General features: G+C 36.7%; 3 protein-coding genes and 1 long non-coding RNA gene across 4 annotated transcripts in view; 1 reads left to right on the forward strand and 3 right to left on the reverse strand.

Moving 5' to 3' along the window:
* The window catches only part of LOC144452484 (trace amine-associated receptor 9-like), a 12,014-nt gene extending 10,027 nt beyond the window's left edge, over positions 1–1,987 (forward strand). The window contains exons 3-5 of the mRNA XM_078143582.1: positions 249–412; positions 1,250–1,446; positions 1,795–1,987. Coding sequence (XP_077999708.1) covers positions 249–412; positions 1,250–1,446; positions 1,795–1,987 — 554 coding nt within the window. The remainder of the gene's footprint in view (positions 1–248; positions 413–1,249; positions 1,447–1,794) is intronic.
* Positions 1,988–5,497: 3,510 nt separating this feature from the next.
* Positions 5,498–10,484, reverse strand: LOC144452340 (cadherin EGF LAG seven-pass G-type receptor 2-like). The gene is made up of 9 exons (XM_078143421.1): positions 10,420–10,484; positions 9,753–9,877; positions 9,017–9,112; positions 8,404–8,470; positions 7,707–7,792; positions 7,180–7,306; positions 6,752–6,793; positions 6,410–6,526; positions 5,498–5,883 (listed from the first exon to the last, which is right to left on the reverse strand). The coding sequence occupies exons 1-9, from the start codon at positions 10,429–10,431 to the stop codon at positions 5,791–5,793; spliced, it is 765 nt and encodes a 254-aa protein (XP_077999547.1). The 5' UTR covers positions 10,432–10,484; the 3' UTR covers positions 5,498–5,790.
* Positions 10,485–12,378: 1,894 nt separating this feature from the next.
* Positions 12,379–16,361, reverse strand: LOC144452485 (uncharacterized). The gene is made up of 4 exons (XM_078143583.1): positions 16,208–16,361; positions 15,639–15,711; positions 14,413–14,554; positions 12,379–12,432 (listed from the first exon to the last, which is right to left on the reverse strand). The coding sequence occupies exons 1-4, from the start codon at positions 16,359–16,361 to the stop codon at positions 12,379–12,381; spliced, it is 423 nt and encodes a 140-aa protein (XP_077999709.1).
* Positions 16,362–17,244: 883 nt separating this feature from the next.
* On the reverse strand, positions 17,245–18,233 carry LOC144451997 (uncharacterized). The gene is made up of 3 exons (XR_013482327.1): positions 18,182–18,233; positions 17,658–17,726; positions 17,245–17,365 (listed from the first exon to the last, which is right to left on the reverse strand). It is a non-coding gene; the product is annotated as an uncharacterized LOC144451997 (long non-coding RNA).
* Positions 18,234–20,831: the final 2,598 nt, after the last annotated feature.

Below are 20,831 nucleotides of genomic sequence, written 5' to 3' on the forward strand. Positions count from 1 at the left end.
TACATTCGTATTTAAGTACATGTACACACACATGGCATTCCGATAAAACGAGACCTCTAACATGTGATCTGTCACACACCTGTATGCATCCATGTAACAGTCATGTAAACATATGTACTATCAGATGTAGGAAAGGCTGGCCCTGGCATCATTTTAATATTCAGAGCTTCATGAAATATAACGGTACAAAATGTGAAGCGATGTTGTCAAGGAATGACAATCTGGTAATGCTACCATTGACATTACAGATACGTTTACTGGTAGCTGTCGATATGAGCTCGTCTCCCCAATATGGCATCTGATGACGATGTTAACTTTTATGGTTCTAATTCCGTGGATTATTATGATAGCTTTGTATACTCGTATCTGGATGGTTGCTAGAGATAGAATATGGAGGAATGCAAGGAGACAGGTGAGGAGAATACATCTATTATAAACATAACTGTCATCGTCTTTTAATCGATAGTCATAATTTATTACCTTAAATTAAATGAATTTTGGCAATTTACTTAATTGTAGCAACATTAGTAAATTTTTTGCCTCAACAAATGACATTCAGTTCTATAGTAGTAGTAGTAGTAGTAGTAGTAGTAGTAGTAGTAGTAGTAGTAGTAGTAGTAGTAGTAGTAGTAGTAGTAGTAGTAGTAGTAGTAGTGGTGGTGGTGGTGGTGGTGGTGGTGGTGGTGGTGGTGGTGGCGGTGGTAGTAGTAGTGGTAGTAGTAGTAGTAGTGGTGGTAGTGGTGGTAGTAGTAGTAGTAGTAGTAGTAGTTGTTGTTGTTATTTTTGTTGTTGTTGTTGTTGTTGTTGTTGTTGTTGTTGTTGTCGTCGTCGTCGTCGTCGTCGTCGTCGTCGTCGAAGTTGTAAAATTTATATAAAAACAGTGTCCAGAAACTAACAATACCTTATTTCCATCTGGGCCCTGTTATCACTCATAAACGTATCTACCAATCAAAATTGAAAAAAAAATATAAAGAGTGAGGTATAAAAGCTAAACTACATATGAAGGGCAAATTTACAACAACAACAACAAAGCCGAGTTACACCATTCTAGAAGTCAATCTCTTATGTTTAATATCTTATGGATTGTTTTGTACGGCTTAATATGTGTTCGTGGACTGTTCCATAGAACAGCTCCAGTGTATTGATTTCATTTTTCCAAGTGTATAGTGAACACCCGCGGTGACAACTGAGCTCTCAGATGTTCACACGTTTCCGTTCATGAATGAAATGCAACTCTCTTTATTTTCAGAATCAGGTTGCCCCTAGTGATGGACGCCAGGGACCTAAAGATATAAAGAATAACGAACACTTGTACAAGAAAGAAATAAAGGCAACTAAAATGATTGCCTTCGTCCTAGGGTTCTACTTCCTTGCATGGGCACCGCTTATGGTTTTCCTGTTCATTGGATTGTCATGCAAAACGTGCTTTGTCAACAGATACATAAGGTATGTAATAGCGACAACCTAGCCTACTGCTCTTTTTGTGATGTTAGCGACACTCTTCACGCTCGATCGGTTATCTAATATAAATTTTGCAATTTCTCGTTTCAAAGACGTGCAGCGGTACAACGGTTATTTTGATAGTGCTCTGTTAGTTTATGACTATTTGATTAAATTTATATTACATATCGATTCTAATTTGTTACACTTTTCTGTTATCAAAGAAACCCCTCAGACATACCAGTATGGCACAACATATATATATAATACATAGACATCCTAGTTACAGGTTGGAAATGGTTTAATAATAACACACGATGAAATGTGTTTGTTGTTTCTTTTTCTTTCACCTAGAGCGACCGTTCGGCTCCTTCTACACAGCAATGCGGCAATCAATGTATTTATATACGCCGGGAGCAGTCCTGAGTTTAAACGAGCTTTCAAATCGATCCTGCTGAAAGTTTTGTGCTGTGGAAGACAGGCTCCCGCTGATGTTTCAGGTGGAACGGGAATTAGTTGCGTAAACAGTGGACCAGTCGCTAGCTAACGTGCTTAGAGGCCCACTTCGGATTGTTTCTGAATAGCTAAAGTCCTTGGGCAAGGTTTGGACCACGACTGTGCCTCAGTCAACCCAGCTGTATAATTGGGGACCTGGTAGGAGAGAGGTTGCGATGTGAATGCTTTAATCCTATGCGCTTATAAAGGCTGCAATGGATTGTATGCACCCCAGGGAGTTGAGGAAGTATAAAGGGCTGTTGTGCCGCTATAGATCCGTGCGCTATATAAAAACCAACATTATTATTATTATTATTATTATTATTATTATTGATAGGTGTAACTAATGTCATGGCCAGGTATTGAAACATGGGCCTTTAAGAGAAGTATTGGACGCTTAGATTTATGTTTTGTGGTTTTAAAGAATTCCGACATACTTCACAAGTGATGATGCATCCCTGAATAGTTTCAGATGATAAAGTGTCTACATTTAAGGTCAAAATCAGTCAAATTAAATGTCCACTTTATTGTAAAGCTTTGAAAATGCGAACAGTACTAGTATAAGGACAATATCATAATGATGACTTTACACTCTTCGGTACACTTTTTACCCCCTCCCCGCCCTCGTGTTTTGGAAATGTCAGTAATTAGATGTAAGAGGACGTTTGATAACACATATAGTGTTTTCCTTGGTGTATGTAATTTGAAAAGATGCAAGGGGTCGTTTCATCTTGTAGCCAAGGAGCCTAGTGGATTCTGTTACCATGGTAACTGAAGTATGTACGACGATGTTAACAGTGTGATGTCGCTTTCACAGACGTAGTTCATTTTCCGTAATGTACTAGACGTGTATAAAGTTACTTTTATTTCACATTTTCGTGTTTTATGTCGCTTATTTCTGTCACATCACTTTAAATTTAATGTCACGTGTTCGTGGTAATTTCCGATAACAGTGCGAAGAGACCGAATTAGTGAACAAGTAAATACCACAGACTTTGAAACTGTAAACGACGGCACGACAATATTTGCTTTGAAATTTTATCACTTTTCGAATGGTGTCTCCTGAGAAGTGCGTACGTGTCTGAGTGACATAATGATGCATGTTTTCTGGTTTCAAGATCAAGGGATCACCGTCTTGAAAAAAACGCATCGCGGGCGAATTCCATTACCCTCTATCATATCGACTTGCGTATTTAATAACCTTGAGATTCTGTTTAATTTACTAAAAGCGATTTTCTGTGGGAGCATTTTCATAAAAGGAACTTTGCTGGTAAACTGTTCAGAATGCTAGATTCATGACAAACATACGAATTATGTCGACTGCAGTAGCAATTTGAAAGTAATGATGGTTGTCGGAAGAAAATATATATCTGCGTTTTTCTGTTATCGATTTGAACAACACTGTTTTGCCCTTGACATTGACATGTCTGTTACCTTTATCACTAATACGATTTTCACATCTTTTTAATTAACTCGTTTTACGCTTCATTTGAGCTGAAGTGCTAATATTACAGTTAGATATTATTCCCGTTTAGCTCAGGAAAAATGCGGTTGTCGTTCGACGAGTTGTGACAAACCCTTGCCACGACTATTTTCGGCCTGAATGAAGATAATGTTTTGGGGAAAATCTAAATTTATGGAAAATCTGGAAAAATAATGGCGATTTGGAAAGTTTTGACTCATATTTCAAGCATCACATAACAGTGAAAAACAGATGTAGACATGGGGTTGTCGTGAACAGCATGCACAAATTGTCAACGGAGACATTTTCTCAACAATTCGGCCTCGTCGTAAACTACAGCCTCTTTTACGACACCGTCCAAGACACATCGTCGTGAACCACAGCCTCTTTTACGGCACCGTCTAAGACGCAGTGTCGCGGAAGAAATAACAGCTCTGGTTTGCGAGAATGCACTTCTAATTCTGGGAAACACAATCATAGGGATGATATAGAGGAATATGACAATGTGAAGACTAGTGCCAAGGGGGGTCACAACCAAGTCTTTGTCGGTGTTTATATAATGGTGAATTGTGTTTTGAGGTGACATTTGAAGGAAAAATCAGGTTTATTTTAATGCATATTATTTCTAAATTATACCGTAATACTGATGTGAATCAAACAGAGCGCCTTATTTTGTAACAAATTGGGGTCGTGTCCTATAGCGGCGTCGATGATAGGACTGTACTGTTACTATCTTACTGTTTCAGAGTGTAATTGATGGTCAATAGGGTGAGGAAAATGATCCTAAGTTACGTCAATGTATGCTACAAAGGTATAAGGTATAATACATATAACTCTCATATCCATCCGTCCGTCCGTCCATCCATCCGTCCGTCCATCCATCCATCCATCCATCTATCTATCTATCTATCTATCTATCTATCTATCTATCTATCTATCTATCTATCTATCTATCTATCTATCTATCTATCTATCTATCTATCTATCTATCTATCTATCTATCTATCTGTCTGTCTGTCTGTCTGTCTGTCTGTCTGTCTGTCTGTCTGTCTGTCTGTCTGTCTGTCCGTCCGTCCGTCCGTCCGTCCGTCCGTCCGTCCGTCCGTCCGTCCGTCCGTCCGTCCGTCCGTCCGTCTGTCTGTCTGTCAGTCCAGCCAGCCAGCCATTCATCCACCCATCCATCATTCATTCAGTCATTCATTCATCCACTCACACGTCTCTATCTATGCAACTTATTTCTAACGTAATTCATTAATATATTTTTATCAGTTACCTCTCAACAAATTCATCTATGCATTCATATGTCATTCTGTTATTCCAAGACTCATCCACTACTTCATTCATTAACTCTGAAAAAAGTTAACTTTCAAAACATCTATTCATTTATTCATATAAACACCTGTTTGTTGACAAATAACGCAATGTAAACAACTTTACAACTTCTTGTTTTTAATTCTAAGACTTCATCCATTAACATTTACTTTCACAAACTGAACACATTAAATCAAAACCACTTTTTCAAATACTTTCTCAGTAAGCAATTCACGTTTATCAAAAGCAAACAATCATGCATGAGATCATGCATGTCAGCTTTTACACTGTAGGGAAGTTTACGAAGTGCAAGGGATGTTCAATCGGGAAAGAGGAACCGGGTTAAAGTAACTTTTGGAAAGTACTAATCTACCCATCCAACCACACACGCACACACACACACACATACACACACACGCACGCACGCACACACACACACACACACACACACACAGACACACTTTTTTGGCCAGACACATTTTGCTGTAACATTTAAATATTCATTGTATATGTTTAAATCCGTATATATATTTATCTACCTACCTATATACCTATATACCTATTATATATATATTTATCTACCTACATATATACCTATATACCTATTATATATATAATATATATATACATAAATATATATATCCAGACACATTTTACTGTAACATTTAAATCTTCATTGTATATGTTTAAATATGTATATATATTAATCTACCTACCTATATACCTATATATATTATGTATAGATATATATAATGTATATCTATACATATTTACATATCTATATCTCCAAATCATAACACTATCTTATCATAATTCAAACAATACTTAATGAATGTGACTGATTCACTGACTGTAATGCTAAGTTCAAAAATGCTTTATGTTTGAAGTTTTAATGTTTACAAAAAAAACATTGAACTTTTAAAAGTAACATTATTCTATAATTACACTTTACTGTTTACGGGAAAACTAAGTTTACTAGCATTGATATATACTTTTGTATAACTATATATGTATGTTTTTAAAGTCTCGATCACAAAAAGTATCTATATTGGCCAACTGCACAAGTGTGCAAAATGGTAATTTCACTCTGCGCCTTCTTCTTTTGTATCTTCAATATCAACAAGAGCAATCTCATTCTTTGTATTTTCTGCAGCAACTTTATTGTTTCCACAGCTCTGAAACAAAAAAAATTGTAGAAAATTAATATCAATAATATTAAATTAATATTAATATCATTAAAATAATACCAATGAAGATATGAAAATCAAAGTAATAAATGGAGAGTACTAACAATATTTGACCATTATGTCTATGAATGTTCTCAATCCTCCAGGTATGAAGTTAATAACGAAGTAATTATTATTTATCCTACTGGATTTGATGTTTTGAATGGCAACAGTTTCACGTCCTATCCTGAACGCTTCTTCAGGCCAACTGATGATCTAACGATCTACGGGTTTCTCTCGCTTGAAATCGTGACCAATTCAGCAACAAAGACACTGGCTTAGATACAGAGTTTGCAAGGTGGTTTCTTTGGCAAGTAACACAATCAGCTGGTAACAGTTGCATGAAAAAGACCCTATGCTTGCGCATTAACGGCTATGATATAGCCGTGTACAATTCATTTACTTAGAAGGATCGGTCCATTGAGAAAGGCTATATCTTGTTTCCGTCAATTGCAAATTACTATGGCGTACGTACCTCGAGCTCTTTCTGCCTCTTCAAGGCATAACGCTGTACTTCTATAGATTTCACTTCTTTCCAGAAGTCTACAAGTAAAGCATTTCGTGACAATAGCACCCGTATGCCTTCAAGAATCTACCATACAAAGTGAAAGAAAAATCATGTGAAAATGAAAAAAAAGAAATCATGTGAAAATGAAAAATAATGAAGTCATACAGGTAGTTCCACAAGATACAATAGATGTCATAATAGAGGCAATGTTTTGCATTCTAGATAAACATCAAACTGAATGTGTCACATACTGATATTAATGCCAATATTTACATGAATATTCTCACAAAAAATAAGGAATCATCTCACCTCCTCGTTCGCCCCACTAAATCCAAGATAAACCACCGAACCCTGGAATGACAGAATATAAAGGTACTTTTCTAAGCTTTTCTAAAGGCATCACTGATAGTAAGGGTGTTCTTATACTTAATCAATAGTGGAACACATTTACATGTTTTTGTTATTGTAGAGCTACTTTTGAAATTTGGTTAGTTGAACACAGACAATAAGCTTACAGTTTTCCAATCTAAATATACGTCGTCAAGTCTCGGCTGAAAGAAAAACTAGATGAAAGAGGCAGAATGACAGATAGGTAAATTGTCGATGCGTTTTAGGATATACCAGTGTATATCTTTTTTTGAACATTGTCAAATTTCAAAACCCGCCATCGTCGAAACCAATACCACCACCGCCACCACCACCACCACCACCACCAATTTTAGCTATTGAACACTTACCAAAATGAATACTGACACAGCCAAAAGGTATCCATACAGCATGTTGTTATTCAATGAGGCCATAATTTGAAATATCCAGGTCAAAGTCAAGATTGGGTGCAGTAAGGTCGTCGTTAGCAAATCATTCCTTAACATTGAATAGAAATACGGAATAAGTAATGCTCAAACACACACACACACACACACACACACACACACACACACACACACACACACGCACATACATACATACATACATACATACATACATACATACATACATACATACATACATACATACATACATACATACATACATACATACATACATACATACATACATACATACATACGTGACGGTAGTACACTGCCAAGGTAACAGATCGTTGCTTTGCTTAGATTCATTTTACAATTGCAAGTATCGATGACTGACATTGCAAAGAAAGTGTCTGAATTTATAGATTTCTAATAAAATAGACAATAATGGTATATTCATGGAATATATTGAATGAATATAGTGAATTGCAATGTTTAACAGAAAGACCTACCAGAGACGTTCCTTTTCGAAATCAATAAATGCATTTCCTGACCATATAAATGTCACATGGCTCGCACTTATGAACACTATGCTCCCCTATAAGATATAATCAATATGAGATGATGATGATGATGATGATGATGATGATGATGATGATGATGATGATGATGATGATGATGATGATGATGATGATGATGATGATGATGATGATGATGATGATGATGATGATGATGATGATGATGACGACGACGACGACGACGATGGTGGTGATGATGATGATGATGATGATGATGATGATGGTGGTGATGATGATGATGATGATGATGATGATGATGATGATGATGATGGTGATATATATAAAGATCATGATGCTGCAGTGGTGATGGTGGTGGTGATTATTATGGTGATGGTGGTGGTGATTATGGTGGTGATGGTGGTGTTGGTGGTGGTGGTGCTGGTGGTGCTGGTGATGATGATGATGATGGTGGCGGTGGTTGTGGTGGTGATGGTGATGATGATGGTGGTGGTGATGGTGGTGGGGGTGGAGGTGATGATGGTGGTGGTGGTTGTGGTGGTGGTGGTGGTGGTGGTGACGGTTTTGTTGTTGTTGACGGCGACAATGACGACGACGATGACACATTGAACTTATTGACTTTAAAATTTTTGTATCACAGTTTAATGATTTGTGAAAAATAGAATATACTCACCATGGCGATCATTGATGATACAACCAGTGTGACAAGAAGTCGTCCATCGCATGTGGACCGGGTACATCTGTTAAATAATAGATTGGGAAAGACAATGATTAGATAGATGCATAGGTAGATTAATAGATAAATTAATACATTGAAACTAATTGCCTAGAGTTGAAGAATGAAGAGACATAACATGGGTTAGATTTTGCAAATAAAAACAACAGAACTGTTTTATACACCCAAAAATAAGTTTGGAAAAATGCTATTATATATCAAATTGTTGTAGGCATAAGATATTCAGAACATGCTACATAGAAAAAAATGACGACATCTATGCAGGAGTATAGAACACCATTGTGAAAATGTTCATAAATTTAACTTCATTTTTGCAACGAGAAATACCAGTAGCTCGGTCGAACTTTTTGTGTTTTCTGAAGTCATGACGCATGTGTTTATGAACTTAGACGAAACGTTTGCAAAGATGAGTTTTCTTCATTCTATTGTGCAAATATTTATCTGAAATTGACAATGTCTCCCTTTCTCTAATTAACTTGTTACGGTGTTCGCAATGATACTGACATGGGCTATAACAGTGTTATTAGTTGTAAAGGAGAGTTCATCTTACCCATCCATGTAGCTAGTAGCGCCCTCATCGTCCAAAGCCAACAGACTAATAGTCAGCAAAGCTGGCACCAACCATCCAATGACGATATATAGTAACCTGATAACCAAGACAGGACATGATTATGTAAATGTTGTATTGCTTTAGAATTTCAAAAGGACCTTACTAGTACCAGGACCTAACCAGTCATTAAAACGTGTTCAATCCTCTTTCTCCCAACTTATACTTAGTTGTGTACACAAATACCCCTAGGGAGAAAGAGGATTAATTGGGAGATGTCCATGAAAAATGTCCAGTTTCGAAAATAGGAAGAGGAAAAATATAGGTATAAAAAATAATATTCTAAGAATGGATATATAACTATAAAATTCGAGAAATTGACAAAACCAACATGGGCACATCTGAAGGACGCGGGTTTAAGTTTTCTGTGTGAAACAATTTGACTTTTAATAGCAGATATTTTTATACCAACATAGTGTGCAGTTTTACACCCATAACCTTAATGTCAATGATCACCATATTGTTTGGGTAAATAAATTGGGCTAGGGTTCTGAGGCACATGGTAGACCCACTAATCTTTAGTTTTGGGGACGTGATATGAGTGATCTATATATGCACAGTATGTTTGTATTTAGATTAAGATGTCAGATTGAGCAAGGAAACTTATTATTCTTGCCAAGCTATACGTATCGGGTTTCACAGAGTGTTTCAGAAGCCAAGGTATTAGTGTTGCCGTTACCTTCTCTTTGTAGTCACATACACAAAGTATCTCACTTTGATGAACACCTGGATAGATTGGCATAGCAACCATGCATTGACAGTCAGCAAAACAAAGTACATGAACACCGCATTCTGTTGACAACCCTGGTGAGGAATCAAAATGGCGAGTTTATATTATTCAGACAGAGAGTGAGATTTTTGGAACGTCATACTTCAGAGTGTATGTGATTTACACATTTATTCATGGATAACATTTACCATATGAGTTTGAATTACTGTCATTTGGGGTCACAAATTTGAATTTACAATAATTATCCGGTCAGTGAGATTTCATTATTGTCCAACTGATGTACATGACTGTGTTAAAGAGTTTTCAAAATTCATCGCTCGTCTCAAAGTTATTTATAACCAAGTGGCCAATAGGTACACCGAATGGTTAGATCTTAGAAGAGCCTACCTTATTGCTATTTAAAGACAGGTCAGTAGATACACAAATGGAGAGCAAGAGAGATTACCTTATCACTCATCACTGATTGGTCAGAAAGCACACCAATGGGAAGCAAGAGAGCTTACCTTATCACTCATCACTGATTGGTCTGAAGGTACACCAATGGGAAGCAAGAGAGCTTACCTTATCATTCATCACTGATTGGTCAGAAAGTACACCAATGGAGAAGCTCTCTTACCTTATCACTCATCACTGATTGGTCAGAAAGTACACCAATGGGGAGCAAGAGATAAGCCAATGCGGCATTTGCCATTACAAAATATCTGTCAATGTTGATGCTGGAACAAAATAGAAATTGAAAACATATTCAACGACTTAATAGACAAGAAATATTTGTATGAAAAACCATTGACCACATAGACTGGGGAGGAGAACGCACCAATCGTCTGCTATAGCCTGTGTTTACAGGAAAATGTGTATCCTTTAAAAGTAAAGTATGTATAACGCACTTTTGATAAAGTTCAGTTTGCTATAGGGGGCATGTTAACTTTAAAGCAATTATAATCAACCTTGTCAGTTGTGCGTTAGGTTCTTCTCATATGGATGGCAACAATTGATCATGAAGGAACCAAATTGACGTGCTAAACTACCAAAACTGACGGGCTAAACTACACGAAATTTCGAATAATTAACATTCGCTCACCGCGACATTAGAATAAATGTGAACGCCATGATGATCAGTACAGTTGCTATGACACTCGCACTGACGATAATGTACTTCTTAGCTTCTGTTAGAAATGGCTTGAATATTACAAAGAGAATAAACACATCTCATGAACAAAATCACGATAAATAATGCTATGAAAATTAATGTATAACACAGTGACGTTTATTCATAACTTCTTAAATGTTTCTAATAGCATGTTTATTTACACATTCTTTTTGGTGGTAGCTTACAAAATGTAATACTTTGACACGTTTGATAGAGGAAAGAGCTAAAAACACTGAAAACCTCGAACTTGTCACATATCTCTAAGTTAGCAGTATACACAAGCAGTATATGGGGTCGGTAGGTGCTTTGCCAGCAAACTTATGTAAGTGCAGGTGCTAGAAGCTGGCTACTGGGCCCTTGCTACGATAAATGCGTTAGCATTGGTACTAGAGAGCTACTAATGTACAAGTGTCCATCCGAGGTGTGTATTTTAGCAGAATGTAGAATATTGCTATCTACTACCTGCTATGGAATTAATCATTAACAACAAACATACACTTGGTGACTGTCGGCCATTTACCAGGGTGTTTAATTAGCAAATTTGAAAACTTACTATTGGCCTCTTGCCAAGAACCATGGTTACAACGAAGCTAGCCAAACGGTTGCATGTACATGTCGTGTAGTTCTCCGTACTTTGGTCTTCCACAAGACTGCATCCATCGGTGCTTAAAACGCTAGATAGACATAATCGAATCTTTTTTTTTATCTTTTAAGGAAACATTTATTCATTTTCAAACCTGTTACAATTAAAAACTAAATAAAGCATACAAGGGTATCATCATCATCATCATCATCATCATCATCATCATCATCATCATCATCATCACCACCACCACCATCATCATCATCATCATCATCATCATCATCATCATCATCATCATCATCATCATCATCATCATCACCACCACCACCACCACCATCGTCAACAACAACAACAACAACAACAACAACAACAACAACAACAACAACAACAACATTGTACAAACGGAAACAACAACGAGACTGGACTGCGATCAACAAACTGAACAGAGTGAGATTGTTATGCTTGTACAGTGACGTCACTTCCAAAAGTTACACAATACGAGAGAGAAATAGTCTATCTTCTTCCACTACTCATTTCTTTTTACAAATACGAAAATTGATGATTTATAGAAGGTACCGCTTTATAATTTTCCATGTTTAATTTTTAAAACAGTGATAGTCTAAACTATTGAAAGATGAGATTTTCTGTAAATCATCAATTTATTGGCACAGCTTTAAGTGGCATCTCTTATTTATTGGGACAATCGAACTATGAAGGAGAAAAACAGCAAATTAACTACTTGTGAGTAAGCTGAGCCAATAGATAGACCATGATGAAAATAAAATTACTGACAGATACTCTAGAAGAAAATGAATAGTAACCAAAACTTTTGAAAGTAAACCTTACCCGTTCGAGTCGTCAATTTCAAAAAATGAACACCGGGCGTCGTACCCCTCCTGAGAAATGTACAAAGGAATAAAGTCATTTGAAGTGAAACCACGTTTCGTATTTACATAAAGACGGCCATAGTTATATCAGTGTTTATCATGACCAGACCAACCGCACCCTTCCTATCTCGAATCATAGACCCTATGCGTGATGCAGCAAAAATAATTTTTGATGACGCCCTCTACGGCAACATTTTACAAAATCGCAACATCACTAGCACTGATGATGGTAAGATGGTATGGCGACCTATAAACAACAGCGTACCGGAGCGAAAATTTATCTATTGCTGAAAATCAGCCTTTTATGAAATAAATGGTTCATAATTTATTTTTGACTTTAATTGTCACTTTTTAATAGGTCATTCAGGTAAAGCTGCACTAGATGCAACTGAACATTATTTTTGAAAATATTGTTAGATACAATATCTTACTCGTACACCCTGATGAACACATGGAGATCTCCGAGTTCAACTTGTCTGTTATATCTCCATCCATACTGAAAAGTATTGAATCACCTGCAGTGGCTTGACTTCAATCTGTTACTAAGCTGCTTTACGGATAAGATCGACCACTGATTAGCATGCACAATGTCTAATTATTGATTTTCAATGATTATGAATAAATTATGGTTGTGCAATGTCGAATTAATCGACATCGCGCGCGTCGGATTCTAAAACTGAGCTTTCGCTCAAGATTTAAAGTTGTCACTACACACTATATACCTACAGATAATATTAACCACTAATTAACACATTCAACATCTTTTTATAAGTATTTGACCAATTTTAGTGAATAAATCTTTGGTTACTTGAAATATATCCGAGTTATAGTCTTGGCAGCTAGTGCCGTTGAAAATTACGATCATGAATTACAATGATGTAATAATAAAGTATTACCGACATGTACACATACACTTACTTTTTTAGTTTATTTTTTAACCGACCGACCGACCGACACATCACGATGAGAAACATATTGTAAAACTCTGGTAAAAGTATAATCACGACTTTCCAGCTCTCCCAGCATGCAACGCATTCATTACAACAATTTCAGAACGAGGCGGGGAATACCTCTGCGATTGTCGTCTGCCACTACCACTCATAGTATTTAGCAGACGTCGCGTCGGTAGACTCCAGTGTGTATTTTTCAGGTATGCGTGAAAAAAACAATTACTGTGTTCCATTTTGTTTTCGACGACGTTGACGTGATGGGGGGAAATGTTGCAAGTTTCCAGTACGACCAAAATCACGCCGAAATGCGTGAATTGTGGCTGATAATCGCATGGTTAAAATCGCCGATCATGGCAACCAAGTGAGGTGTCCACCCGGGGTGTCCACCAAAACGTATGTGACGTACATTTTGTAAACAACGTGAAGGATGGTGATTCTAAGTCGTCTTCATACATTCCAACTATCTTTCCTTGGCATAAGAACAAAGGCACCCAGAAAGAAGGGACAGATCAAGTTGTAAACAAGGTTAGTTTAACTTTGAGACTAGTGTCAATATTATGTATTGTCTTCCCACCGAGTTATGCAGATGGTCGATCTGGTCGATCGTGTACTACATAAGTCATAAATATGCCACATATACCGTGTTGATCATAAATTATACGAAAACTTCAGAAGTTTGACTGAAGTTTGCATGGCCGGTCAGATAGTACAGTGAGTGTATAGCTAGTATAGTGTGCAGTGTAGTGTGCGGTGTGGTGTGGTGTGGTGTGGTGTGGTGTGGTCCGGGGAGGGGGTACCACTGGCCAGGTCTGGTACAGGGGTGTGCGGCCGATGCTGCCAACCCCAGACTCCTTTTTTGACCCATTTTGATCATAAACCAATATCCAATGTCTTAATTGATATTTGAGCCTTATCTTCTTCATGTGTTTTTGTCAATGATCACAACTTAAATATGAAAGCCATGTGTATAACTATAAGTTGTCACAGCAATATAGGAAATGAAATAGCATACCTTGTAATAGAATGATTGCTAGCTTACCTGGAGATGATACATGGTTGCTGTGATGTTCTTCGCCAGATTCAATGGGTCAATTACGTCATAAACCTTGATGGATATCACGGGTGTGTTAGCCTTCCACACTATTTTCTTAGCAGTTAATGATTTCACCAACTTCCTTAACCTGTTGGAAAATAGATTGCATACTAATTACCCATATCATACATTATTGACAAAAAAAGCTTGAGGATATATAGATACATATCTATCTGTTGGAATTAGTGTAGTGTGACTGGATAAATGAATATTCCAAAAACACCTGATGCCAGTTGTATGCTTGACTATCACTAAAGAAATGTTATTGATAGATGCACTATTTGAAGAAAGGCTAGCTTTGGCTTCCTGAATAGAAACGTCGACATTAGACCCATTACAGTTAAAGTAAAAGCCTGCACAACACTTGTTAGACAAATAGCCAAATATGCCACAACGTTTTGGGATCCATACAGACAATATCATATAACTAATCTGGAAAAGTAGAGAGGTGTGCTGCCTGATGTGTAACTAATGGATACAGAAACTGCTCCAGTTAACATATGCTACAAAATCTCCACTTGGACATCACTAGAAGAGCGTAGGATAGAGGCTAGACCAGCAGTGCCCTTTCAAAATCTATCAGGAACAGTTGCCAGCATTTTAAACCTCCATCATATACCAGACACATGCATGTAGTATGTAGTAAAGGCTATCAAATACCCCCTTTTAAAAACAGACTACATAAAGTGCTCATTCTTCCCAAAATCATCACAGACTGGCACAATTTACAACCAGATATAGTTATAGTTGAATCCTTTGAAAATTTAGTTTAAGCTCTCAAGTGGCATCACACGTCAACCCCTATTTACTATTTATATATTTACTCTCACTTCAAGATTGAATTCTAGATTGATCTATGGTAGTTGTATACAGGGAATTCAGCATGAGCATGCACTTTTGCAGCAGAATTCAGTGAGACCGACAGCAAGCACACAGTGACTACCTCCAAATTGTCTGCTCTGTATTTGGTTAAATGTAAATAATAGCTACATGCACGCTTACTATTACTAGACCAGACACCAGTGAAGCTAGCAAATTGAGCCACGATAGAATTGGTAGATTGTTTATTTGAACATAAAACTTTGTGGCCATGAGTCTCACTGAACATTATATCTCGTCTTATCGAAGCTGCACGCACATACTGAAGTCCCTGTAAAAACATTGAATCTTACTTGGGTTCTTTGCTAACACTTGGAAGGACTTCCCCAGGGTTGGTGTACACCATTGTGATTACAACTGATGCATCTATGTAGGAAAAATATATTTATATATCATGAATTTGGCAAATTTGCTATAGTGTGTGTACACGGATAGTAGAATGAAATAGAAGTACACTTCAAGAAATACAAAACTTCGTCAAATTTCTCAAGGGATAAATGCGACGTTTTGCCACATTATTGTATAACAAGAGTTTATGCTTGCGAAGTATCATATCAGTGCAATCCAAGTAAATATATAAAGAGGTGCAGAGAAACGTAGGTAGAAACAGTTCTCTTGGATATTTGCAATTAACAGTTCAACAATAACATAGGTTAGTAACAGTAAGGTACTGGTCCTACGGACCAGACAAGGTAAAATTTGTGTGGTCCGCCCCAAAAAATTGCTAGTCCCGGACCCATGACCAGTGGATTTGTTCACCCCTGGCTAAGCTCACTTATGATATGAAGGAATTCAACTTCAACTGGTTAAATTGTTCATTTGATAATAAAATTTGTCGATATGTAAATGATTTATTACTTACTGGAACTGCTATCAAAAGTCTCAGTTGGAATGATGACTTGATTATCTCCAACAGATGAAGAAATATCATCTTGAGACACCTTCCTCTTTCTTCTATTTTCGGTTATGTAATCTGGGAACCTATGATATCCGGAGTAGTCGTTCACCAGAGACATGTCATACTCTGAGGATCATACTCTGAGGATCAGGTAAAAATGTATGTAACAACTGCACAGAATTGATAGGGGCAGCTAACCTATGATTCTGCAACACTAGTACACTGTTATCTGGTCTAGTAATAGTGCCAAAGAGGCAATAGAAAATGACTACCGGTAGTATCTGCTGTATGCTATTTTAGGTCACTATTGGAAACTAATCCATATCATGTGACTTGATATAAGCCAATCACAGAAGGGCATCAGAAACTGATGTTTGTATTGTTGATAGTGAACAAGTGTAGTGGAGTCACAGATTTATCCAATAGAAAGGCTCGGGAGCAAGAGAAAGATTTAAGTGATGATGGATATCTCGAAGGTGAGTGGTAATTGAACGAAAAAATATTATATAACATGCAGGCAATAAAAAGGTCATGAGCCTGGTTCTCGGCTTGAAATGATTTTTGAAATAGTCTGTAAGGTATGCCGTGATGGGTGCCCTCACACATTGGTCAACCCCTCGCGGGAGAGAGGAGGACGGTGAGGGTGGAGCGACACGACGTATCGTCACGTTTTGGCTTGAAAGTACTACCACTTGAATTGTGCAGCATATTATATATAGCAGCATTAATGTCATATTTCTGTTCAATTCTGAGTGTGAAAAAAATATCACATAAGATGTTAAGAAAAATATAACAATTTAGCATTGAGAGCCACATTTTCCCAGTGCCTACATATTTAAACTAGTAACATGGGCAATTGAATTAAAATGTTAAAGAAATTGAACAGAGATTCTGAATTCTGTATTCAGAATTTTTTGCATTTTATTATGGCCTGGTGTACTGTAAACCATATGCTTATTGTTAAAGCAAACAAATAAACAAAAAACTTGAATTATATGTACCTATGTTTTTAGTAGACACATGAAATCGTTCTCTGTTTCGTCTTACATACGTATGTGTCAAGTCACCAAAGTCTTCAAGAGCAAATAATGTAGCCAGTGAACCTTCATTTATTGCCAGAGTCTGAAATGAATGTAAATTACAAAAAAGATTTAAGTAGAGAATCGCGGCCCTACTTGTGTATTATAGTGAAGTGAAAGCTTCAGGGATGAACGATGCAGGATCATAAAATTTGTTTCAGTAATACAAATATATTCCACTTTGACATACAAATTTACACTCAGTAAATGTGTACATATAGCCTCCACAGTCAATATTCCCAGTGTTGTAAAACCATTACGTGTGATTGTTGGCTTTCCTGGGCAGGAAAAAAACAAATGATTCCAGTTGACGAGTATAAGTATTGCACAATTACCTCGTGTATCTGTTTCCATTGGGGTTCACGACTGACATCCAAAAGGGCACTCGATAGATGTACGATGTTCTGCAAAAATGTAAAGAGTGATCGAGAATCATCAACTGTTTAGGAAATATGCAAGACCCAGCAAAGGAGGCACAGACACAACGGCCTATGATGAAGGGCATAATCTCATAAGATTTTTCACTAATTTCATCTGTCAGTCAATGAATGAATGAATCAATCAATGAATGAATGAATCAATCAATCAATCAGTCAATCAACCAACAAATCTATCAAGCTAAATTAGTCATCGGTCAGTCTGTCAGTCAGTCTGTCTGTCAACCAGTCAGTTGGTCAACTGTCATTAGTCGGTCAGTCAGTCAATTAATGACTCTGTATCAGCCAACCAACCAACCAAATAACCAACTAATCAATCAATCAATCAATCAATCAATCCATCAAGCAAGCAAGCAATCAGTCAGCCAGCCAGCCAGCCAGTCAGTCAGTCAGTCAGTCAGTCAGTCAGTCAATCAACTTACCAACAGTAGCGAGGTGGTGTCCTCATCTGTTGCATCATTTAGCAGATTTTCATTTTGATTGATGGCATGGAGGATGTCGACCGAGGCCAAGAGATCTCCAGAATGTGATATATTGTCTGTGTTATGGTACTCAAACACGTCATTAACAATTTCAAGGATATTTCTCACATCTGCTGTATCATGTACCTTAATAAAGAGGGTGAAATATCAAAGATTATCGACAGAAAAAATATTCGGAATTCACTGTGACAGCAGTATTCACTTTTACACCACTAATATATATATATAATAAAATATAGATACATGTATACTGATTTAGGGGAAAGTGTTACTAGGAGAATTCAACAACCCAACCCTTCATGCACTTGTTCAGTTTAATACACAATTGATCTGGTGACAATGTGTGAATAGTTCACTCACCTGTTGAAGAGCATTGGTCATTAATTCTGATACACACTTGGTCGTGTCAACGTCTTGCCATTCACCATTGGCATTACAATAACGCCTCATAGAGCCTGTATGTAAATTGGATTATTATATCAATAAGAATAATATGAATTTAATGACTTAGGTTAACATATTTTCATATGCTCAGTTCACTTATCTGTCTGTCTGTCTGTCTGTCTGTCTGTCTGTCTGTCTGTCTGTCTGTCTCTCTCTCTCTCTCTCTCTCTCTCTCTCGTGTGTGTGTGTGTGTGTGACAAGTGTGTATGTGTGTGTGTGTGTATGTATGTATGTATGTATGTATGTATGTATGTATGTATGTATGTATGTATGTATGTATGTATGTATGTATGTATGTATGTATGTATGTATGTATGTATGTATGTATGTATGTATGTATGTATGTATTTATGTATGTATAAACATGTATGTGATTTGTTCATATTTACCACTGGAGCCTTCAGGGCAGGGAGTCATTGGAGTAAAACAGTTTGTATTCGTGTCATTCCAGATGGTATGGAATTTCTCATCCTCCTTTCTATTGCACTTTGGGAGGCCAGCAGCAACTGAAAGAATTAAGGAAGAGGTTTTTAAAAGGTATCGGGGAAAAATCATGAATATCAAGACTTATCTGTGACTGTTCAAGACTTATCTGTGACTGTTCAGACTATGAAGAAAATGTAGTATATATGACCATAGTACATGAACAAGAAACATCATATAGCCTGTTTCAAGTTAGTGTTCACTAGCTCTGGCTCTGTTTTATACAACATGCAGAAACCACTAAAGAACTGCATGCACATTCTACACTTAAAGATAATAAGACTGCAATTTCTTGCTACATTTTGTCAAAATGAATTAAGCCATTTAAACATACTGCAAGTAGTTGCAGACACGCAGGTGCCAATATTTTAATGTCTGCATCGTGGGACATAATCTTCGTTCATTTAGACAAAATGCCACAAGAAACTGCATGTATTTATATTCAGTCTTGCTATCTTAAAGTATAGACAATGTGCAGTTTTTTGTTGGTTTCTGCATGGTATATCAAACAGAGCCAGTTTGCAAATAACAATTTCCATGAAAGAATTCCAATACTAAAATCAAACACTTTACATAAAAGATCCATGCACTGTCATTGTACTAATATGTGTATTAACATCTTCTGCAATGAGAACCAGAGACATGACGATTTTATTGGAGCTGAATTTATTTATTTGCTAAAATTATCTCACCCTGAGTGCAATGTAGATTAACATTAGAGTAGATTTCTTCACATTCCATAGGTTCTCTTGATTTACTTTTCTTCTTTCTTTTTCCAGTACCAGATTCAGAAGATACATCTGATTATAGAAATTGTACTAATTATACCAAAAACACAAACTATGTGAGTCCATTTTTATTTTTCAAAAATGCAGAATACCACCATGTTTTCATACTGTGGCCTGATATAATTGAGGCCTAAACAAAAAAAAATGTGTGGTTCCAATTAAATGACCCTACCTAGTTTTTCACTAATTTTAAAAAAATTATAAAATTGTGAAAATTGTGAAGTCTCGCCAGAAATAGTGGCTGCGGAAACTGACATCAACTTAAATAGACAATATAAAACTATTCTTCCAATCTGTAATGGCTGTGCATCTGATAGGAAGAAATAAACAACATAGAGACCATATGGAAAACAACGGAAAACATTACTACCTGAACTAGAGTCTTACACATGAAAAAAAAAAAAATCTATCTACCCCACCTATTCTAAAATTGAGTGTAATTGGAACCACACATTCTTTTTATTATGTTTTTATCTGTGTAATATTTCCCTGACACTCAAGTGATTATTGTCAGATGAATTGTATTTGAAAGATTGATGACATCTATTAGTAGATTAAAACTGGAAATGATATTGGTATCTTTACATATTTTTTTTTTTACTTTAATTAATTAGAAAATGATGCTGTTTATTGGGTATGACAATTTTATCATCGTAGCATGATTACAATAGTTGTTTTTTTGTCGTGCTCCGCTGGTAATTGTATTTTTAATAGTCCCCTCTATGAACTTCATTAATTTAAGTGGTATGATTTGAGATTATAAGCCTTCAGCAGCAATCCTTTATGTTATTACTGCCGATGAAATGAAAACAACCATTTCCATCACCACCACCACCACCACCACCACCATCACCACCACCACAATAGTAATAATT

Source organism: Glandiceps talaboti, chromosome 22 (genome assembly GCF_964340395.1).
Source record: "Glandiceps talaboti chromosome 22, keGlaTala1.1, whole genome shotgun sequence".
NCBI lineage: Eukaryota > Metazoa > Hemichordata > Enteropneusta > Spengelidae > Glandiceps > Glandiceps talaboti.